Here is a 25451-nt window from a genome sequence, read left to right as displayed (position 1 = left end):
CTTTTGCATTTTATGTTCTAGACTTACAAAGCTTAAGCAGGTTGTTGCTACCTGTAGAACCAAGTTCAAGTTCCTCGTTGTAACATTCAAGGCGTTCTACAATCTACAAAACCTATTTCTCCAACTTAATTCCTTTCTTCATTCCTCTCAATCCTGCCTCTGAACTTAAGCCTCTGAGCTTATGCTCTTGCAGTTCCCTTGGTAGGGAGTCCCTCTCACCTTCCCAATCTCTGAAGAGTAAAATCCTATTATTCAGACTCAGCTTACAAGCCACTCCTTCTATAAATCTTTCTTCATTTCATACTCTTCACACTCATCTAGAACTGGATCCTATTTGTCTTTAAACTCCAATAGTATTTCATTTGTCCCTCTCTTAAATGTTCTCACTTTCATTCTTGAATCTTATGCTTAACATCTCATCACCTTACTTAAGAGATCCTAGAGGATAGTTCCTATATCTAAGATAGCTATGTATCATTAACAACTCCCAATGTGGGGTTCTGTAAATAATAACAATTAATAATGATGATGATGATAGTAATCAGTAGCTAAATTAAGCATTCACAATGTGCCAGGCACTGTTCTAAGCACTTTTACAAATATTAACCCATTTAATCCTTATAACAACCCTGCGAGATAGGTACTATTGTTATCATTACCATTTGACAGATGAAGAAACTGAGGCACAGAGAAGTTACATACTTGTCAAGATCAAACAGTTAAGTAGCAGAGTTGAGATTGAATTCAGACAGTCTGGATCCAAAGCACACACTCTTAATCACTACAGTAAATTTCTAAGCCAGTTGAAACTCAATAAATGTTAACTGAAAAAAATCCTAATTAATAAAGTTCCATTCCAGGAATGTAAGGTAATTAATAACTCTATGTGCTAAATAACACAGACGTGATGGGGGTAGGATAATTTCTGATTTAGACAGGAGAGTCACTAAACTTTTGGGTAGTCCTGAGGTGCTACAAAATTCATAATTAAACTCTAAGGCTATAACTTTAAAGGACAAAGCCTCTCTTATACATAGGTGTTGGGAGTGCAAAACTGGTAGTATCAACTCTATCTGAGTGAATGCATATCCTACTATCCAGAAATTCACTTCTATGTATATACCCCAACAAAAATGCATGTGTATAGCTGTCAAAAGAATGCTCTACTTGTAACAGTCAGAACAGGAAATTTCCCATCAACAGAAAAATGGATACATCACATGTGGCATGCTAACAAGGAACATTATACAGCAATAAGAATGATCTACAATTGCAAGGAATAATATGGATGAATCTTTAAAACATAGTATCAAGCAAAATAAATCCAGATACAAAAGAGCATATACTGCATGAATCCATTTATGTTAAGTACAAAAAAGGGCAAAACTATTCTGTTGGAAGTCAGGGTAGTGGTTACCCTTGGGAGGGGTATTGACTAGAAGAGGAATGAGGGGATTCCTAGTAATGTTCTGTATCTTGGACCACGGTCCTGGTTACATGGGTATGTGCAGCTTGTGAATATTCATGGAGTACAAGCTTATAATCTATGAACTTTATGTATGTTATACTTTAATACAGTTTTTTTAAAGTCTTCCCAAGAAGAGAAAAAGACTCAAGAAAGAGCCGAAAATAAAAGTCACTTTTGCACTTGACATGCAGAACTAATGACTGACAAGCTCATGGTTATCTCTTTGTCCTGAAATGAACAAGACAGATGCATTTCCCTTTTGTGGAAATGATGAATAAATAAGAGAGGGGCAATTCTAAGTCCTTGTCATTAGTTCAACCCTAATTCTTCCCAGAACTTATAATAAAGTAAAAATAGTAGACTTCTGGCAAGATATCACCTACTGGCACTCACAGCCCTGCCAGGCACCAAAAGAAATGCCAATGTTATTTAAAGAACTAAGTCTTCATTTGGAATTTTTATTTATTTTCAAGACTTACAATCCCATCCATGAAGTACAAAAGGGGTCTGAACATGATGCCAGTTAAAGTTTTCTTGAGCACTAACCCCATCTCCACATCAGTCTAAAACTTAACACTCCTATCTTTATTAGACAAGTCACTTCACCTCTAATGGTCCCAGTTTCCTCATCTGTGACATGGGTGTATTAATACTACCTCCCTTATGGGTTGTTTAGCACAGTGCCTGCCATATAGTTAAATACTCAATGTATTAGCTGCTTCTATTATTTTGATGTGGGTGGGATAATGGTATCTTCTCCCTTACCATACAACTAGCCCAGTTTTGTAGCTTGAATCCCCCAATACGGGGGTTTTAATTTTTTTAATATTTTAACACTCAAGTACAAGGGCAGTTCTGCCTCCCCTTCTTCCCCAGGTGAAAAGGTCAAAAAAGGAAGAATTCAGATAAACTCATTATTAACTGGACAAGTACGGTGGCCCAGGGTTAGGTGGGTTGGGAGAAGAGGTTGTATGAATAGCAGAAGCCCCTTTGCTTTGTGAGGTCACCTTCCTCTACCATGCCAGGGAACCTGGTGCAAATGATATGACCTGGAAAGGAAGGGACCCAGAAAAAAGCAAGGCTGGATCCTACCAGGGATCTTGCTTGGAGTTCCTGCTTTGCCCATCAAGCATCATCATAATCTTAAGTTAACAAATAGGGAGAAGACTTTTCTAGTACGAAAATAACTGTCAGGAATGACTGAGACATGACCTGAGCACCTCCATGTTTACTGCCCATGCTGGACTTTTGCTTAACACTCCAAATTGAAACTGCTATATAGTTGCTGAGTTGCTAAAAGGAAAGAATAATGTTGAGAACTGGACTTTATTTGGCCTAAGAAAACATACCTTTCTTTAGTAACAAATGAGATGCATTCCATAACCCAAACATATTATATAGAATAATTTTGACCTTCAATCCAAATTCTTGGTAAACAACTTGTGTAAACCTACATTAACTTCCCTCTTTTCCTATATAAATCCCTGCTATTCTCCTCTAGTGAGACACTATTCTGGTATCCTCCAGAATCTATGATTCCTGAATTGCAGTTCTAAGACCCCAAATAAACTGCTTTTTGCCTTTTTACAGACCGTGGTCATTTCAGCTGACATTATTAGTGTCAGAAGTGGGATCTGAAGTGATATGCCCAGCTCCGAAGCTGCCATGTGTTTGAGCAAGGTACCTGTATGAGTCTCTCGTGCTTTACTGCCTCCCTTGTGGCCCCAGGCCTGGGCAGTAAGTCCTTTCGGTCCAGAACCTCATTCTTTGGTTGAGGTTGAGGCCTTTATTCTGGGTGTCTTTTGTTTAATCAACTGATCACTTAAGGACTTACTTCCTTTTGGTGAGTGCATAATAATGGGACGGTCACAGTCTCAGACTGCTATGGGGGAAGATTCTCACCCATCTGGGACTCCTGCTGGGTACATATACAAAAAGTATGGGGCTGCCTCCTGTGCTTACCTAGGTAAATGGCAATGGTATACCAGAGGCGACAAAAAAGAACCCTGCTGGCACCTGTTATCTGGCAGACTATAGGGTTTGGTTACCTGCAGAATTACAGGCCATAGCTCAGGAATTTCCCAAGGTCACTGAGGACCACCCCCCTGGTTTGTGGAAGAATTTAACTTTGCGATATGAACCTATGATCCAGGCTTCTCTGACTTGTATCAACTAACCCACATCTTAATTGGAGAAAGCCAAGTCAGACATTGGCAAACTACTGCCAACTGGCTTCATAGGAAGATATCCATAGAAACGACATTGATGCAGTGGCACCAGCTTCTCAGGTAGCTCGAGCCTTTCATGAAGCAACTTCTCAGGCTTTTCCCTGTACCACTGCGTGGGGAAAAATTCAGTCTACTACACAACGACCTGATGAAACTGTTCACGATTATTACTCATGCCTATAGACAGTATTCTGGGGAAAACTCCAGAATACCTGCTGGGGCAAACAATACTCAAACCCTCTTTAATTCAATCTTTGTTGGGGGATTTGATGAGGAACTCAGACTGCTGGTGAAACAGGTACAATTAAATTGGGAAATAATGGCCACTCCTGATGTGGTCAATTTGGCTAATTAGCTATCTAAAACAATCAAACATACAGAAAAACGCAAGACCATTAAAATCATGAATTTGCAGCTGCAGCAACTCGCCACTGCTGCTCAGCGGCCACCTCAACAGAAAGACCACAATTCCTCTTATGGACCCTACCAAGATCAAGGCCCCAGCCCGACCAGTGGAAGAAGCACCCAAAGTTAAAAAGAGGGCCCTATCAGCATCCCAAAGCCCCTCACCCTGGCCCCTTTTATGAACTCTCTGAGAAATTTGAGAAGCACCTCCTTTTTTTTGACCATCACAAATAGGGATGCTCTGGAAGAAAGTGTTGGGGTCTTCCCACTATTCCCACTAACACCGTTGGGAGAACTGGACCATTTTATAGGAGCTGAAGCTATTACTGCTCTTCTGACCACAGGAGCAACTTTGTCTTGAACCTCACCAACCTCACGCCTCCCCGTTCCTCGAAGTACAGAAAAGGTACAAATGGTGGGAGTTTCCAACACAGTTATGAAGGTAAGCAAATTGTCCCCATTTTTTTTCAGGGGAGAGCACGCACGCAGTCCCACCCCACCACAAATTATGCAGTCGAGTTTCCCCCATTTGGGGAAATCGCAGGGGTCAGCACACTTGCAGTGCAATGAGTGAGCCTCACCCTTGGAAAACCACCGTCATGAGCATGGTATCTCCCCTGCCAGGTAAGTATCCCATTGTCTTTTGAGATAGGCTCTTTTCAGGGAATTCACCCCAGTTCCTTCTTGTTCCTTCTGCTCCTGTACACCTTTTGGGCCAAGACCTACTGGAAAAATTACAAGCTAATATTTCCTTTTACCCAAAAGAGGAAATACATTTACAAATTCTTGACCCCTTGAGATTTACTTCTGAATCTAGTACTAATATTGAAATTCCCCTCCTTGCTCATACCTTGTCAATTCTCAGTCATAAGGATTTGATAGATTCTGTTCCTCCTAACTTAAGGTCTACCTCTTCAAATGACACAGAATACATTCATTCAGTCCCACCAATTAAGATACAGATAGACCCTAATAAATCTTCACCTCACCTCAGACAATACCCTCTCAGACCTGAGGCCCTGGAAAGAATTCATCCCACTGCCAAGGTACACCTCCAGAAGGGTCTCATAATCCCATGCACCAGTCCTTGTAACACAACAATCCTTGTGATATTCAAGCCTCATGGTCGAGTTTGTCATATTATTCAATATCTCTGAGCCATAAACAATATACTCATACCACGTTACCCTGTAGTCACCAACTCTCATACCATTCTCAATTTAATCTCTTTAAACACACAATTTTTTACAATCATAGATTTATATAGTACTTTCTTCACCATTCCTGTCCATCCAGATTGCCAATACCTGTGTGCCTTCAGGTGTGAGGGATGTCAATTTACTTGGACCATTATGCCTCAGAACTACATGGAAAGCCCTACTTATTTTTCACAAATATCGAGACAAGACCTGGCCAATGTGAATTTAACCCATGGCTCTACTTTACTCCAATATGTTGATGAACTTTTGTTATGCTCCCCCACTGAGGAAGCAAACCTCAAGGACAGGCTACACCTCCTCACTCAGCTAGCACACAAAGGGCATAAGGCTTCAAGGGCTAAGCTCCAATTTGTTCCAACTCAGGTACGATACTTGGGTTATTTGCTTATGCCCCACCCCAAGGACTACTGCTTCATCCTACACACATCCAGGTCATATCTCAGTTACCACTTCCTGGCACCAAATATAAATTGAGAGGCTTTCTCAAGCTAGGAAGCTATTGCAGAAGTTGGGTTCCCAATTTCTCCTTGTATGCACAACCCCTTTATTCCCTTTTAAAGGACAACAGAGACCTTCAAGATGTCAGAGGAGTAAGACTTAGAGATCAACTTCCTCCCCACAAATACATCAGAAATACATCTACATGTGGAACAAATCCTACAGAACACCTACTGAAAGCTGGCAGAAGACCTCAGACCTCCCAAAAGGCAAGAAACTCCCCACATACCTGGGTAGGGCAAAAGAAAAAAACAGAGGCAAAAGAATAGGGACAGAACCTACACCTCTGGAAGGGAGTTGTGAAGGAGGAAAAGTTTCCACACACTAGGAAGCCCCTTCACTGGTGGAGACAGTGGTTCGGCGGGAGGGAAGCTATGGAGCCATGGAAGAAAGTGCAGCGATAAAGATGCAGAGGGCAAAGCGGAGAGACTCTCGCACAGAGGATTGGTGCTGACCAGCACTCACCAGCCTGAGACAATTGTCTGATAAACTGCTGGGGCAGGTGGAGGCTGGGAGCTGAGGCTCCGGCTTCGGAGGTTACATCCCAGGGAGAGGACAGGGGTTTGCTGCATGAACACAGCCTGAAGGGGGCTAGTGCACCACAGCTAGCCAGGAGGAAGTCTGGGAAAATGTCTGGAACTGAGTAAGAGGCAAGAGAATATTGTTTCAGGGTGCACGAGGAGAGGGGATTCAGAGCACCGCCCAAAAGAGCTCCAGAGATGGGCACGAGCTGAGGCTATCAGTGCAGACACCAGAGACAGAATGAAATGCTAAGGTTTGTGCTGCAGCCACCAAGAAGCCTGTGTGCAAGCACAGGTCACAATACACACCTCCCCTCCTGGGAGCCTGTGCAGCCCACCACTGCCAGGGTCCCGTGATCCAAGGACAACTTCCCCGGGAGAACACATGGCATGCCACAGGCTGTTGCAACGTGACGCCAGCCTCTGCCACCTCAGGCTGGCCGCACATACCATACCCCACCCTCCCCAAGGCCTGAGTGAGCCAGAGACCCCTAATCAGTTGCTACTTTAACACCGTCCCGTCTGAGTGAAGAACAGATGCACTCAGGAGACCTACATGAAGAGGTGGGGCCAAATCCAAAGCAGAACCCCAGGAGCTGTGCGAACAAGGAAGAGAAAGGGAAATCTCTCCCAGCAGCCTCAGGAGCAGCTGATTAAATCTCCACAATCAACTTGATGTACCTTGCATCTCTGGAATACCTGAATAGACAATGAATCAACCCAAAATTAAGGTGGTGGACTTTGGGAGCAACTAGTAGACTTGGGATTTGCTTTCTGCATCAAATTTGTTTCTGGGTTTTTTTTTTTAATTTATTTATTTTTGCTGTGTTGGGTCTTCATTTCTGTGTGAGGGCTTTCTCTAGTTGCGGCAAGCAGGGGCCACTCTTCATCGTGGTGCGCGGGCCTCTCACTATTGCAGCCTCTCCTGTTGCGGAGCATAGGCTCCAGGCGCACAGGCTCAGTAGTTGTGGCTCATGGGCCTAGTTGCTCCATGGCATGTGGGATCTTCCCAGACCAGGGCTCAAACCCGTGTCCCCTGCATCAGCAGGCAGACTCTCAAACACTGCGCCACCAGGGAAGCCCCTGTTTCTGGTTTTATGTTTATCTTATTTTAGTACTTAAAGTTTATTACCATTGGTAGATTTGTTTAATAATTTGGTTGCTCTCTTCCTTTTCTTTTATATATAGATATATACATGGTCTTCCTTTTTCTCTTTCTGTAGCTGTGTATGTATATGCTTCTTTGAGTGATTTTCTCTCTATAGCTTTGCTTTTACCATTTGTCCTAGAGTTCTCTCTGTCCTTTTTAAATTGTTTTTTCTTAATATAGCTTTTAGTGCTTGCTGTCATTGGTGGATTTGTTTCTTGGTATGGTCGCTCTCTTCATTCATTCTTTCTTTCTTTCTTTTTCTTTTTTTATTACTTTTTCATTTTTTATTTTTAATAGCTTTTAAAATTTTTTTACCATAATAACTTTATGTTATTTGTTTTTTCTTCTTTCTTTTCTTCTCCCTTTTCTTCTGAGCTGTGTGGCTGACAGGGTCTTGGTGCTCCAGCCGGCTGTCAAACGTGTGCCTCTGAGGTGGGAGAGCCAACTTTAGGACATTGGTCAAACACAGATCTCCAGGCTCAACGTAATGTCAAATGGCAAAAGCTCACCCAGAGATCTCCATCTCAACATAAGACCCAGCTCCGCTCAATGACTAGCAAGCTACAGTGCTGGGCACCCTATGCCAAATAACTAGCAAGACAGGAACACAACCCCACCCATTAGCAGAGAGGCTGCCTAAAATCATAATAAGTTAACAGATAACTCAAAACACACCACCAGAAAGACAATACCCAGCCTAATCCACCAGAACACAGGGACCAGTCCCCTCCACCGGGAGGCCTACACGACCCACTGAACCAAAATTCGTCACTGGGGGCAGACATCAAAAACAACAGGAACTACTAACCTGCAGCATGTGAAAAGGAGATGCCTAGCACAGTAAGTTAAGCAAAATGAGAAGATATACAAACACACAGCAGATGAAGGAGCATAGCAAAAACTTACCAGACCAAAAAAATGGAGAGGAAATAGGCAGTCTACCTGAAAAAGAATTCAGAATAATGATACTAAAGCTGATCCAAAATCTTGGAAATAGAATGGAGAAAATATAAGTACTGTTTAAAAAGAACCCTGAATAACTAAAGAGCAAAAACACAAGAATGAACAACAGAATAAATGAAGCTAAAAATCCTAGAGAAGGAATCAATAGCACTATAACTGAGGCAGAAGAATGGATAAGTGACCTGGAAGATAAAGTAGTGGAAATAACTATCACAGAGCAAAATAAACAAAAAAGAATGAAAAGAATTGAGCACAGTCTCAGAGACCTCTAGGACAACATTAAATGCATCAACAGTGGAATTATAGGACAACATTAAATACATCAACAGTGGAATTATAGGGGTCCCAGAAGAAGAAGAGAAAAATAAACGGACTGATAAAATATTTGAAGAGATTATAGCTGAAAACTTGCCTAATATAGGAAAGGAAATAGTCAATCAAGTCCAGGAAGTGCAGAGAGTCACATACAGGATAAATCCAACGAGAAACACGCAAAGTCACATATCAATCAAACTACCAAAAATTAAATACAAAGAAAAAATATTAAAAGCAGTAAGGGAACAACAACAAATAAAAAAGAAGGAAATCCCCATAAGTTTCACAGCTGACCTTTCAGCAGAAATTCTGCAAGCCAGAAGGGAGTGGCACGACATATTTAAAGTGGTGAAAGGGAAAAACCTACAACCAAGATTACTTTACACAGCAAGGATCTCATTCAGATTCGATGGAGAAATTAAAATGCTTACAGACAAACAAAAGCTAAGAGAATTCAGAACCACAAAACCACCATTACAACAAATGATAAAGGAACTTCTCTAGGCAGGAAACACAAGAGAAGAAAAAGACCCACAATACCAAACCCAAAACAATTAAGAAAATGGTTATCAGAACATACATATCAACAACAACCATAAACGTAAATGGAATAAATGTTCCCACCAAAAGGCATAGACTGCTGAATGGATAAAAAAACAAGACCCATATATATGCTGTCTATAAGAGACCCAATTCAGACCTAGGGACACATACAGACTGAAAGTGAACAGATGGAAAAAGATATTCCATGCAAATGGAGATCAAAAGAAAGCTGGAGTAGCAATTCTCATATCAGACAAAATAGACTTGCAAATACAGACTATTACAGGAGACAAAGAAGGACACTACATAATGACCCAGGGATCAATCGAAGAAGAAGATACAACAGTTGTAAAAATTTATGCATCCAACATAAGAGCACATCAATACATAAAGCAAATGTTAACAGCTATAAAAGGGGAAATCAACAGCAACACAGTCATAGAAGGGGACTTTAACTCCCCATTTTCACCAATGGACAGATCATCCAAAATGAAACTAAATAAGGAAACACAAGCTTTAAATGATACATTAAACAAGATGAACTTCATTGATAATTATAAGACATTCCAACCAAAAACAACAGAATACACTTTCTTCTCAAGTCCTCATGGAACATTCTCCAGGATAGATCATATCTTGGGTCACAAGTCAAGTCTTGGTAAATATAAGGAAACTGAAATCATATCAAGTATCTTCCCGACCACAAGGCTATGAGACTAGATATCAATTACAGGAAATAATCTGTAAAAAATACAAACACATGGAGGCTAAACAATACACTATTAAATAACCAAGGGATAACTGAAGAAATCAAAGAGGAAAAGAAAAAATATCAAGAAACAAATGACAATGAAAACAAGATGACCCGAAAACTATGGGATACAGCAAAAGCAGTTCTAAGAGGGAAGTCTGTAGCAATACAAACCTACCTCACAAAACAATAAACATCTCAAATAAACAACCTAACCTTACACCTAGAGCAACTGGAGAAAGAAGAACAAAAAAATGCAAAAGTTAGCAGAAGGAAAGAAATCATAAAGATAAGATCAGAATAACTGAAAAAAATATGAAGGAAACAATAGCAAAGATCAATAAAACTGAAAGCTGGTTCTTTGAGAAGATAAAGAAAATAGATAAACCATTAGCCAGACTCATCAAGAAAAAAAGGGAGAAGACTCAAATCAATAGAATTAGAAATGAAAAAGGAGAAGTAACAACTGACACTGCACAAATACAAAGGATCATGAGAGATTACTACAAGCCAAAAAAACGGACAACCTGAAAGAAATGGACAAATTCCTAGAAAACCACAACCTCCCGATACTGAACAAGGAAGAAACAGAATATATAAACAGACCAACCAGAAGAACTGAAATTGAGACTGTGATTAAGTCTTGCAAAAAAAAAAGCCCACGACCAGATGGCTTCACAGACGAATTCTATCCAACATTTAGAGAAGAGTTAACACCTATCCTTCTCAAACTTTTCCAAAATATAGCAGAGGGAGGAATACTTCCAAACTCATTCTACAAGGCCATGATCATCCTGATACCAAAACCAGACAAAGATATCACAAAGAAAACTACAGGCCAATATCACTGATGAACATAGATGCAAAACTCCTCAACAAAATACTAGCAAACAGAATCCAACAGCACATTAAAAGGATCATACACCATGATCAAGTGGAGGTTATCCCAGGAATGCAAAGATTCTTCAATATATACAAATCAAGCAATGTGATAAATCATATTAACAAATTGAAAGAGAAAAATGATAAAATCATCTCAATAGATGCAGAAAAAGCATTCAACAAACTTCAACACCGATTTATGATAAAAATCCTCCAGAATGTAGGCATAGAGGGAACTTACCTCAACACAATAAAGACCATATATGACAAACACAGAGCCAACATTGTTCTCAATGGTGAAAAACTGAAACCATTTCCACTAAGGTCAGGAACAAGACAAGGTTGCCCACTCTCACTGCTATTATTTAACATCGTTTTGGAAGTTTTAGCCACAGCAATCAGAGAAGAAAAAGAAATACAAGGAATCCAAATTGGTAAAGAAGAAGTAAAGCTGTCACTGTTTGCAGATGACATGATACTATACATAGAGAATCCTAAAGATGCTACCAGAAAACTACTAGAGCTAATCACTGAATTTGGTAAAGTAGCAGGATACAAAATTAAAGAATAGAAATCTCTTGCATTCCTATACACTTATGATTAAGAATCTGAAAGAGAAATTAAGGAAACACTGCCATTTACCACTGCAACAGAAAGAATAAAATACCTGGGAATAAACCTACCTAAGGAGACAAAAGACCTATATGCAGAAAACTATAAGACACTGATGAAAGAAATTAAAGATGATACAATCAGATGGAGAGATATACCATGTTCTTGGATTGGAAGAATCAACATTGTGAGAACGACTATACGACCCAAAGCAATCTACAGATTCAATGCAATCAATATCAAACTACCAATATCATTTTTCACAGAACTAGAAATAATTTCACAATTTGTATTGAAACACAGAAGACCCCAAATAACAAAAGCAATCTTGAGAAAGAAGAATGGAGCTGGAGGAATCAGGCTCTCAGACTTCAGACTATACTACAAAGCTAGAGTGATAAAGACAGTACGGTACTGCCACAAAAACAGAAATATAGATCAATTGAAGAGGATAGAAAGTGCAAAGATAGAAGATGGCAGAAGAGTAAGATACAGAGATCACCTTCCTCCCCACAGACACATTGTAGTGGAATAACTGAGGACATGGAAAGGAGACGTGACCCATGAGCCCCCCTTTGGCAAACCGAGGGCTAGCAAATAAGCCAGAACCCCTTGGCAAACCGAGGGCTGGCACCCCTCGGCAAACCGAGGCCTAGAAAATAGGCCAGAACGCCTCAGCATACCGAGGGCTGGTGAATAAGTCAGGACTGCAGGCAGTCCTGGATACTTTGGGCACTGATCCATGAAATGACCTCAGTATAATCAGAACACAAGGAAATGTCCTTGTGCTACTTTAGTATAATCAGAATGATGGGAACACAAGGAGATGTCCTTGTGCTACTTATGAGCTCAAGGACGAAGCACGGCATGTCTTCAAGAAAGCCTATTGTTGCTTGTATAATCAATAAAAGCATATGTTGCTGCTTTGGCATTTGTGGAATGTTAAGAAAACAAGTCTTAAGATGTAAACACAGATAATGCTTAAATAAAAGTCACCACAGCAGGACAGACGGCGCTGTATTGCCTGAGCGAGCAGCAGCCCTCTACTGCTGTGTTTCTGCACAATTCATCTCGTGTGATGAGCTTGCTTTCGGCCCTGTCATAAGAAAACTACATTTGGCGCCCGAACATGGACCTGAAGGTAAATAATCGCGTGATCGCAGGACCGAAGGGGAATTTGGTACGCTCAAGAGTAAGCGAAACCTTCAGGAACAGTAGAGTAATGGGGAATTCCCCGTCAGTAGAATGTAATTACATTCGACTCCTGAAACAATTATTACGGAGTTCAGGAGTGAAAGTGAAACCAGAATCTTTTGATGAACTGTTTGCGGAGATTCGTAAATATTGTTACTGATTTCAACCTACTAGTCATAACCAGTTGAGTTTGAAAGTTTGGAAACAGGTTATGTGAGCCTTAGGAAGAGTTCATCAGCATGGAGACCTTATATCTGTCCGTGTTTGGTCTCTTTGTAATTTAATTTCCCTTGCCCTGGAACCATTACAATCTGAAACTGAAAGTGAAAATGGGGCGCGTCCCCAGCCTCCGAATTCTGGTCCCCAGCCTCCGAATTCTGCTCCCGATCGCTCTGCTGTTTTTCGTACTCTGTTCTGTGAGTCTCCTATAGAGGACATTCCTCTGCCTCCTCCTCCTCTTATGTCTGAAAAAGGAAAGGATTTTTCGGGTTCCAGTGATGAAGGGGCTTTTTCTGATGATGATAAAGATCGGGAGCAGGCTAGCAAACCAAATGAGATGCCACCTTCTCAACAGAATGAGATCTCTGATATACTTTCAAAGTTAAAAAATTTGATAGTTAAATTGGAAGAAAATAAAAACAATGCTACCACTCCTTTATATCAGGAGCCATGTCCTACTATTCCTTCAGCTCCTCCTTTAGAATTAGCAGCTTATCCTGTTGGAGCCTCTCATCAGTTTCGCTTTCCTCTAAAACCTGAATCTAATAAACTTTTATTGGAAGAAGAGATGAATAAGGAAGAAAAGCAATATTCTGAATCATTCTTTGCTTTCCCTATTGTTAGACAAGCTATGCCTGCTAATGATCAATTTCCAAATGGATATGTGAACGTTGAGTATAACTCTCATGATATAAAAATTTTAAAAATGCTAAAAGAAGCCATTAATGCATATGGGATGCATTCTAATTATGTTCAAGGTCTTTTGTCTAGGTATGCTTCCGAAAACATATTAATTCCTCAGGATTGGGAGGCGCTTGCCAAGACTGTTCTTGAACCTGGACAATATATGCAGTTTAAGACTTGGTGGAAAGAAGAAGGCACCTCCATTGACCTGGGGGCAAATGAAAAAGTTTACAGGCACTGCTGAAAATCTTGTTATTTCACAGGGTAAACACCTCACTAGCACCAATCTTTTTGTGGCTATGTTGGCAGTGCTGTCTGCACAGGTAATAAGCATATCAGCCAATGAGGTAAATTGTACTAACCATACATATTGGACTTATATTCCTAACCCTCCTCTTAATTTGGGGGTTACCTGGTGGGATGCCCCAATTCTTGTATATGTAAATGAGTCTGGATGGTTGCCTGGTCCTTTTGATGATAGAGGCCCTTTGAAGCCGGAAGAAGAAGGAAGGATAATAGAGAATTACACGGTGGGTGTTAGTGGACCTCCTATTTGTATGGGAAAGGGAGATCGTTGCCTTAAAATGAATTATCAGGCATGGTTAAGTGTTGTCAAAAATGAAAGCAGATATCATGGGTTATATCTTTTGAGTGCTTATAGTTTTGAGAATTCTAATTCCACTCTTTATGAGAATGTTTCCACACCCTATTTGCCTCCATGCCATGTGCCTCTTGTACATCGATTATCAGTTTGGGTCCATTGGACTCGATGACAAGGAGAAATGGCTCGGGTTCTTTTTAATACTTCTGGGGGAAGCATCATTGATTGGAGCCCTTTTGACTCTGCCCGAGGAAGAAGGGGTCTGAAGAATTTACACTGGCATAGAGAGAATAACACCATTTATAGCAATACTATTAATGATACCATAGTATGGCATGCTAGAGGGTTTTCTCCTCCTGGTCCTCATTTAAATGGATATCCTATACAAAAGGATTTGTGGAAGCTTATGGCAGCTTTGGAAAAGATTAATGCTTGGGTAGGACATATGGATGACAAATCTGGAAATCATAGTTTGACTTTTCATAAAAATGTTACTTGGTATACTCATAGTTGTGTGAAATTACCTTATATATTATTAAAGGGACCAGCTGAATGGAATAAGACTCTAGGTATTATAATGTGTAAAAATTGCTCTCTGTATACCTGCATTAATTCTAGTATATCTTTTAACATATTTACTGAAAGTTTATATATTTTATGAGCTCGGACAGGTCTTTGGTTTCCTGTGAATCTTGGAAGGGAATGGCAAGTATCTCTTCCTATGGCTGTTTTGCAATATTTAGCTGATGCATTAAAAAGAAGTAAAAGGTTCATAGGAATGTTGATTGCAGCTGTCATGGGTATTATAGCCATAACAGCTACTGCTGCAGTAGCTGGAGTTGCTTTAGAACAATCTATTCAGACCGTTGATTATATAACTGATTGGCATAAAAATTCTGAAATGCTTTGGTCCTCTCAACGACAAATTGATTCGGAAATACATTCGGAAATAGCAGACTTACAACAAGCTGTGGTTATGTTGGGGGACCAACTTGTGAATTTGCAAAGACAAATGAAGCTACGTTGTGATTGGAATCAAAGTGCCTTTTGTGTCACTTCGGTTCCATATAATCAGTCTGCATTCCCCTGGGCAAAAATAAAAAAACATTTATTACATCACAAAAATTTGACAGAAGAAATTGTGAATTTACAAGGGGAAATTCAACAAACTTTTCAAAAGAAATTACAACGACTTAATTTGCAAGAAGTATGGACTGGAATTATTCAAGGATTTAATAATTTAAATCCTATGTCTAAATTACATGCTTTATTTGGTTCTACCGCAGGATTGTTAATGATCATTATAATAATAATCATATGTTTAATTGTAGTCTGACAACGAGTGAATGCCACCCGCCAGGCAACACTGCAACAAGCTTCCATGTTCTCCTTGATGCTGCACAAGCTGCAAAACAAAAAGGGGGAAATGTAGTGGAATAACTGAGGACATGGAAAGGAGACGTGACCCATGACCCCCCCTCGGCAAACCAAGGCCTAGCGAATAAGCCAGAACCCCTTGGCAACCCGAGGGCTGGCACCACTCAGCAAACCATGGGCTAGCGAATAGGCCAGAACCCCTCGGCAAACTGAGGGCTGGTGAATAAGCCAGGACTGCAGGCAGTCCTGGATACTTTGGGCACTGATCCATGAAATGACCTCAGTATAATCAGAACACAAGGAAATGACCTTGTGCTACTTTAGTATAATCAGAATGATGGGAACACAAGGAGATGTCCTTGTGCTGCTTATGAGCTCAAGGACGAAGCACGGCATGTCTTCAAGAAAGCCCATTGTTGCTGTATAATCAATAAAAGCATATGTTGCTGCTTTGGCACTTCTGGAATGTTAAGAAAACAAGTCTTAAGATGTAAACATAGATAATGCTTAAATAAAAGTTACCACAGCAGGACAGAGGGTGCTGTATTGCCTGAGTGAGCAGCAGCCCTCTACTGCTGTGCTTCTGCACAATTCATCTCGTGTGATGAGCTTGCTTTCCGCCCTGTCATAAGAAAACTACAATATACATCAGAAATACATCTACAGGTGGAATAACTCCTACACAACAACCACTGAACGCTGGCAGAAGACATCAGACCTCCCGAAAGGCAAGAAACTCCCCACGTACCTGGGTAGGGCAAAAGAAAAAAGAATAAACACAGACAAAAGAATAGGTATGGGACCTGCACCAGTGGGAGGGAGCTGTGAAGGAGGAAAGGTTTCCACACACTAGAAGCCCCTTTGCGGGCAGCGACTGCGGGTGGTGAAGGGGGAAGCTTTGGAGCTGTGGAGGAGAGCACAGCAACAGGGGTGCAGAGGGCAAAGTGGAGAGATTCCCACATAGAGGATCAGTGCCGACCAGCACTCACCAGCTGGAGAGGCTGGTCTGCTCACCTGCTGGTGTGGGCGGGGCCTGCGAGCTGAGGCTCGGCCTTCAGTCAGATCGCAGGAAGAGGACTGGCGGCATGAACACAGCCAAAAGAGGTTAGTGCATCACGGTTAGCCAGGAAGAAGGCCAGGAAAAAGTCTCGACCCGCCTAAGAAACAAGAGAGTTTCTCTTCCCTCTTTGTTTCCTGCTGCACCAGGAGAGGGGATTAAGAGGGCTGCTTAAAGGTGCTCCAGAGACGGGTGCAAGCCGAGGCTATTAGCGTGGATCCCAGAGACAGGAATGAGACACAAAGGATGCTGCTGCCGCTACCAAGAAGCCTGTGTGCGAGAACAGGTCACTATCCACACCTGCCCTACCGGGAGGCTGTGCAGCCCACCACTGCCAGGGTCCCGTGATCCAGGGACAACTTCCCCAGGAGAACGCACTGTGTACCACAAGCTGCTGCAATGAAACGCCGGCCTCTCCCGCCGCAGGATCACCCTGCACTCCGTGCCCGTCCCTCCCCACGGCCTGTGTGAGCAGGGACCCCGAAACAGCGGCTTCATTAACCACTTCCTGTCTAAGTGAAGAAGAGACGCCCTCCGGCGACATACACACAGAGGCGGGGCCAAATCCAAAGCTGAACCCTGGGAGCAGTGCGAACAAAGAAGAGAAAAGGAAATTTCTCCCAGCAGGCTCAGGAGCAGCGGATTAAATCTCCAAAATCAAGCTGATGTACCCTGTATCGGTGGAATACCCAAATAGACAACTAATCGTCCCAAACTGAGGCAGTGGACTTTGAGAGCAAGATATATTATTCTTTCCACTTTTCATGTTTTTGTAAGTGTGTATGTGTACGCTTTTGTGTGAGATTTTGTCTGTATAGCTTTGCTTTCACCATTAGTCCTAGGGGTTGGTCTGTCTGTTTTTGTTTGTTTGCTTGTTTGTTTTTTGTAACTTTAAAAAGAAAATTTTGTCTTAATAACTATTATTTATTTTAATAAATTTATATCATCTTTATTTTATTTTATATTATCCTGTTTCCTTCTTTCTTTCATTCTTTCTACTTTTTCTCCCTTTTATTCTGAGCCATGTGGATGAAACGCTCTTGTTGCTGCAGCCAGGAGTCAGTGCTGTGCCTCTGAGGTGGGAGAGCCAAATTCAGGACACTGGTCCACAAGAGACCTCCCAGATCCACCTAATATCAAATGGCAAAAATCTCCCAGAGATCTCCATGTCAACACCAACACCCAGCTTCACTCAACAACCAGCAAGCTATGCCAAACAACTAGCCAGACAGGAACACAACCCCATCCATTAGCACAGAGGCTGCCTAAAATTGTAATAAGGCCACAGACACCCCAAAACACATCATCAGACATGGACTTGCTACCAGAAAGACAAAATGCAGCCTCATCCACCAGAACACAGGCAATAGTCCCCTTCACCAGGAAGTCTACACAACCCACTGAACCAACTTTAGCCACTGGGGGAAGAAAAAAAAAAAAAAAAACAGGAAATATGAACCTGCAGCCTGCAAAAAGTAGACCCCAAACACAGTAAGATAAGCAAAACGAGAAGACAGCAAAATACACAGCAAATGAAGGAGCAACATAAAAACCTACCACACCTAACAAATGAAGAGGAAATAGTCAGTCTACCTGAAAAAGAATTCAGAATAAGGATAGTAAAGGTGATCCAAAATCTTAGAAATAGAATAGAGAAAATGCAAGAAATATTTAACAAGGACCTAGAAGAACTAAAGAGGAAACAAGCAATGATGAACAACACAATAAATGGAATTAAAAATACTCTAGAAAGGATCAATAACAGAATAACTGAGGCAGAAGAACGGATAAGTGACCTGGAAGATAAAATAGAGGAAATAACAAATGCAGAGCAGAATAAAGAAAACAGAATGAAAAGAACTGAGGACAGTCACAGAGACCTCTGAGACAACATTAAACGTACCAACATTCGAATTATAGGGGTCCCAGAATAAGAAAAGAGAAAGAAATGGATGGAGAAAATATTTGAAGAGATTATAGATAAAAACTTCCGAAATATGAGAAAGGAAATAGATAATAAAGTCCAGGAAACACACAGAGTCCCAAACAGGATAAATAAAAGGAGAAACACGACAAGACACATATTAATCAAACTGTCAAAAATTGAAACAAAGAAAACGTATTAAAAGCAGCAAGGGGATGGAAAATGATATTCCATGCAACTGGAAACCAAAAAAAGCTGGAATAGCAATTCTCATATCAAACAAAATAGACTTTAAAATAAAGACAAGAAACAAAGAAGGTCACTACATAATGATCAAGATATCGATCAAAGAAGAAGATATAGCAATTGTAAATATTTATGCATCCAACATAGGAGCATCTCAATACATAAGGCAAATACTAACAGCCATAAAACGGGAAATCGACAGTAACACATTCATAACAGGGGACTTTAACACCCCACTTTCACCAATGGACAGATCATCCAAAATGAAAATAAATAAGGAAACACAAGCTTTAAATAATACATTAAACAAGATGGACTTAATTGATATTTATAGGACATTCCATCCAAAAACAACAGAATACACATTTTTCTCGAGTGCTCATGGAACATTCTCCAGGATAGATCATATCTTGGGTCACAAACCAAGCCTTGGTAAATTTAAGAAAATTGAAATTGTATCAAGTATCTTTTCCGACCACAACGCTATGGGACTAGATATCAATTACAGGAAAAGATCTGTAAAAAATACCAACACACGGAGCCTAAACAATACACTACTTAATGACAAAGTGACCACTGAGGAAATCAAAGAGGAAATAAAAAATACCTAGAAACAAATGACAATGGAGACACGACAAACCAAACCAATGGGATGCAGCAAAAGCATTTCTAAGAGGGAAGTATATAGCAATATAAGCCCACATTAAGAAACAGGAAACATCTCGAAAAAACAACCTAACCTTGAACGTAAAGCAATTAGAGAAAGAAGAACAACGACAACAAAAAGCCCCGGAAGTTAGCTGAAGGAAAGAAATCATAAAAATCAGATCAGAAATAAATGAAAAAGAAATGAAGGAAACGATACCAAAGATCAATAAAACTAAAAGCTGGTTCTTTGAGAAGATAAACAAAATTGATAAACCATTAGCCAGACTCATCAAGAAAACAAGGGAGAAGATTCAAATCAATAGAATTAGAAATGAAAAAGGAGAAGTAACAACTGACACTGCAGAATTACAAAAGATCATGAAAGATTACTACAATCAACACTATGCCAATAAAATGGACAACCTGAGAGAAATGAACAAATTCTTAGAAAGGCACAACCTGCTAAGACTGAATCAGGAAGAAATAGAAAATATGAACAAACCAATCACAAGCACTGAAATTGAGACTGTGATTAAAAATCTTCCAACAAACAAAAGCCCACAACCTGATGGCATCACAGGCGAATTCTATTCAAACATTTAGAGAAGAGCTAACACCTATCCTTCACAAACTCTTCCAAAATATAGCAGAGGGAGGAACACTCCCAAACTCATTCTACGAGGCCACCATCACCCGGATACCACAGCCAAACACGTCACAAGGAAAACTACTGCCCAATATCACTGACAAACAGAGATGCAAAAATCCTCAACAGAACACAAGCAGACAATTCACCAGCACATTAAAAGGATCATACACCATGAACACGTGGGGTTTATTCCAGGAATGCAAGGATTCTTCAATATACGCAAATCAATCAACGTGATATACCATATTAACAAACTGAAGAAGAAAAACCATATGATCATCTCAATAGATGCAGAGAAAGCTTTCTACAAAATTCAACACCCATTTATAATAAAAACTCTGCAGAAAGTAGGCATAGAGGGAATTTTCCTCAACATAATAAATGGCATATATGACAAACTCACAGCCAACATCATCCTCAGTGATGAAAAACTGAAAACATTTCCACTAAGATCAGGAACAAGACAAGGTTGCCCAGTCTCACCACTCTGATTCAACATAGTTTTGGAAGTTTTAGCAACAGAAATCAGAGAAGAAAAAGAAATGAAAGGAATCCAAATTGGAAAAGAAGAAGTAAAGCTGTCACTGTTTGCAGATGACATGATACTATACATAGAGGATCCCAAAGATGCTACCAGAAAACTACTAGAGATAAACAATGTATTTGGTAAAGTAGCAGGATACAAAATTAATGCACAGAAATCTCTGGCATTCCTATACACTAATGATGAAAAATCTGAAAATGAAATTAAGAAAACACTCCCATTTACCACTGCAACAAAAAGAATAAAATATCTAGGAATAAACCAACCTAAGGAGACAAAAGACCTGTATGCAGAAAATTATAAGACACTGATGAAAGGAATTAAAGATGATACAAATAGATGGAGAGATATACCATGTTCTTGGATTGGAAGAATCAATATTGTGAAAATGACTCTAGTACCCAAAGCAATCTACAGATTGAATGCAATCCCTATCAAACTACCACTGGCATTTTTCAAGAACAAGAATAAAAAATTTCACAATTTGTGTGGAAACACAAAATACCCTGAATAGCTCAAGCAATCTTGTGAACCAAAAATGGAGCTGGAGGAATCAGGCTCCCTGACTTCAAACTATACTAATAAGCTACAGTAATCAAGACAGTATGGTACTGGCACATAAACAGAAATATAGATGAATGGAACAGGAGAGAAAGCCCAGATATAAATCATGCACATATGGTCACTTTAGCTTTGATAAAGGATGCAAGAATATACAGTGTAGAAAAGACAGCCTCTTCAATAAGTGGTGCTGTGAAAACTGGACAGGTCCATGAAAAAGTATGAGATTAGAACACTCCCTAACACCATATAAAAAAATAAGCTCAAAATGGATTAAAGACCTAAATGTAAGGCCAGAAACTATCAAACTCTTAGAGGAAAACATAGGCAGAACACTCTATGACATAAATCACAGCAAGATTCTTTTTGACCCACCTCCTAGAGAAAAGGAAATAAAAACAAAAATAAACAAATGGTACCCATGAAACCTCAAAGCTTTTGCACAGCAAAGGAAACCATAAACAAGACCAAAAGACAACCTTCAGAATGGGAGAAAATATTTGCAAATGAAGCAACTGACAAAGGATTAATCTCCAAAATTTACAAGCAGCTCATGCAGCTCAATACCAAAAAAACAAACAACCCAATCCAAAAATGGGCAGAAGACCTAAATAGACATTTCTCCAAAAGAAGATATACAGATTGCCAACAAACACATGAAAGGATGCTCAACATCACAAATCATTAGAGAAATGCAAATCAAAATTACAATGAGATATCATCTCACACCATTCAGAATGGCCATCATCAAAAAATCTAGAAACAATAAATGCTGGAGAGGGTGTGGAGAAAAGGGAACCCTCTTGCAATGCTGGTGGTAATGAAAATTGATACAGCCACTGTGGAAACAGTATGGAGGTTCCTTCAAAAACTACAAATAGAAGACAAGTGGAAGATGGTGGAAGAATAAGACGCGGAGATCACCTTCCTCCCCACAGATACACCACAAATACATCTACACGTGGAACAACTCCTACAGAACACTAACTGAACACTGGCAGAAGACCTCAGACCTCCCAAAACGCAAGAAACTCCCCAGGTCCTGGGTAGGGCAAAAGAAAAAACAGAGACAAAAGAATAGGGACTGGACCTGCACAAGTGGGAGGGAGCTGTGAAGGAGGAAAGAGTTCCACACACTAGGAAGCCCATTCGCAGGCAGGGCTGCAAGCTGAGGCTCTAGCTTTGCTCGGAGCGCAGGGAGAGGGCTGGGTTTGACGGCATGAACACAGGCTGAATGGCTTAGGGCACCATGGATAGCTGGGAGGGAGTACGGGAAAAAGTCTGGACCTGCCAAAGAGGCAAAAGACTTTTTCTTCCCTCTGTGATTCCTGGTGCACTAGGAGAGGGGATTAAGAGCGCTGCTTAAAGGAGCTGCACAGACGGGCGGGAGCCTCGCCTAAAAGCGCGGACCCCAGAGACGGGCATGAGATGCTAAGGCTGCTGCTGCGGCCAACAAGAAGCCTGTGTGTGAGCACAGGTCACTCTCCACACCTCCCTTCCGGAGAGCCTGTGCAGCCCGCCACTGCCAGGTTCCCGGGATCCAGGGACAACTTCCTCAGGAGAACACATGGCGAGCCTCAGGCTGGTGAAACGTCATGCCGGCCTCTGTTGCCGCAGACTTGCCCCGCACTCCGTGCCCCTCGCTCCCCCAGGCCGGAGTGAGCCAAAGCCCCCAAATCAGCGGCTCCTTTAACCCTGTCCTGTCAGTGAAAAACAGATGCCCTCCGGTGACCTACACACAGAGGCGGTGCCAAATCCAAAGCTGAGCCCCTGGGAGCTGTGCGAACAAACAATGTTGTGAGAATGACTCGACTACCCAAAGCAATCTACAGATTCAATACAATCCCTATCAAACTACCACTGCCATTTTTCACAGAACTAGAACAAAAAATTTTACAAATTGTATGGATACACAAAAGACGCCGAGTACCGAAAGCAATCTTGAGAACGAAAAATGGAGCTGAAGGAATCAGGCTCCCTGACTTCACATTATAGTACAAAGCTACAGTAATCAAGACAGTATGGTACTGGCACAGAAAAAGAAAGATAGATCAATGGAACAGGATAGAAAGCCCAGAGATAAACACACGCACATATGGTCCCCTTATCTTTGATAAAGGAGGCAGGAATGTACAGTGGAGAAAGGACAGCCTCTTCAATAAGTGGTGCTGGGGAAACTGGACAGCTACATGTAAAAGCATGAGATTAGATCACTCCCTAACACCACACACAAAATTAAGGTCAAAATGGATTAAAGACCTAAACGTAAGGCCAGGAACTCTCAAACTCGTAGAGGAAAACATAGGCAGAACACTCTATTACATAAATCACAGCAAGATCCTTTTTGACCCACCTCCTAGAGACATGGAAATAAAAACAAAAATAAACAAATGGGACCTAATGAAACTTCAAAGCTTTTGCACAGTAAAGGAAACCATAAACAAGACCAAAAGACAACCCTCAGAATGGGAGAAAATATTTGCAAATGAAGCAACTGACAAAGGATTAATTTCCAAAATTTACAAGCAGCTCATGCAGCTCAATAACAAAAAAAACAAACAACCCAATCCAAAATTGGGCAGAAGACCTAAATAGACATTTCTCCAAAGAAGATATACAGACTGCCAACAAACACGTGAAAGAATGCTCAACATCATTAATCATTAGAGAAATGCAAATCAAAACTACAATGAGATATCTCACATCAGTCAGAATGGCCATCATCAAAAAACCTAGAAACAATAAATGCTGGAGAGGGTGGGGAGAAAAGGGAACACTCTTGCACTGCTGGTCGGAATTTGAATTGGTTCAGCCACTATGGAGAACAGTATGGAGGTTCCTTAAAAAACTACAAATAGAACTACCATATGACCCAGCAATCCCACTACTGGGCATATACACTGAGAAAACCAAAATTCAAAAAGAGTTATGTACCAAAATGTTCATTGCAGCTCTATTTACAATAGCCCGGAGATGGAAACAACCTAAGTGCCCATCATCGGATGAATGAATAAGGAAGATGTGGCACATATATACAATGGAATATTACTCAGCCATAAAAGGAAACGAAATTGAGCTATTTGTAATGAGGTGGATAGACCTAGAATCTGTCATACAGAGTGAAGTAAGTCAGCAAGAGAAAGACAAATACCGTATGCTAACACATATATATGCAATTAAAAAAAATGTCATGAAGAACCTAGGGGTAAGACAGGAAGAAAGACACAGACCTACTGGAGAATGGACTTAAGGATATGGGGGGGGGGGAAGGGTGAGCTGTGACAAAGCGAGAGAGAGGCATGGACATATATACACTACCAAACGTAAGGTAGATAGCTAGTGGGAAGCAGCCACATAGCACAGGGAGATCAGGTCGGTGCTTTGTGACCGCCTGGAGGGGTGGGATAGGGATGGTGGGAGGGAGGGAGACGCAAGAGGGAAGAGATATGGGAACATATGTATATGTATAGGTGATTCACTTTGTTATAAAGCAGAAACTAACACACCATTGTAAAGCAATTATACCCCAATAAAGATGTTAAAAAAAACTACAAATAGAACTACCATACGACTTAGCAGTCTGACTACTGGGCATATACCCTGAGAAAATCCTAATTCAAAAGGAGTCATGTACCAACATGTTCATTGCAGCTGTATTTACAATAGCCAGGAGATGGAAGCAACCTACGTGTCCATCATTGGATGAATGGATAAAGAAGATGTGGCACATATATACAATGGAATATTTCTCAGCCATAAAAAGAAACGAAATTCAGTTATTTGTAGTGAGGTGGATGGACCTAGAGTCTGTCATACAGAGTGAAGTAAGTCAGAAAGAGAAAAACAAATACCGTATGCTAACACAGATATATGGAGTCTAAGGAAAAAAACAAAAGGTCATGAAAAACCTAGGTGTAAGACGGGAATAAAGACACAGACCTACTAGAGAATGGACTTGAGGATATGGGGAGGTGGAAGGGTAAGCTGCGACAAAGTGAGAGAGTGGCCTGGACATATATACACTACCAAACGTAAAATAGATAGCTGGAGGGAAGCAGCTGCATGGTATAGGGAGATCAGCTTGGTGCTTTGTGACCACCTAGAGGGGTGGGATAGGGAGTATGGGAGGGAGGGAGATGCAAGAGGGAAGAGATATGGGAACATATGAATATGTATAACTGATTCACTTTG

The 25451-nt window shown here is 40.8% G+C and overlaps 1 protein-coding gene and 1 non-coding gene across 2 annotated transcripts in view; both read right to left on the bottom strand.

Annotated features, from left to right (window-relative positions):
• Positions 1 to 5225, bottom strand: part of MTMR8 (myotubularin related protein 8) — a 223348-nt gene extending 218123 nt beyond the window's left edge. Inside the window, exon 1 of the mRNA XM_029240183.1 lies at positions 5091 to 5225. Within this exon, the coding sequence (XP_029096016.1) occupies positions 5091 to 5225 (135 nt within the window). The remainder of the gene's footprint in view (positions 1 to 5090) is intronic.
• Positions 4570 to 4733, bottom strand: LOC114906630. The gene has a single exon (XR_003796455.1). It is a non-coding gene; the product is annotated as a U1 spliceosomal RNA (small nuclear RNA).
• Positions 5226 to 25451: the final 20226 nt, after the last annotated feature.

The sequence above is a fragment of the Monodon monoceros genome, unplaced genomic scaffold (assembly GCF_005190385.1).
Source record: "Monodon monoceros isolate NGI ecotype Baffin Bay Population unplaced genomic scaffold, NGI_Narwhal_1 Super_Scaffold_22, whole genome shotgun sequence".
NCBI lineage: Eukaryota > Metazoa > Chordata > Mammalia > Artiodactyla > Monodontidae > Monodon > Monodon monoceros.
Note: the sequence above shows the minus strand (reverse complement) of the source record. Positions and strands in the feature narration are given on the sequence as shown.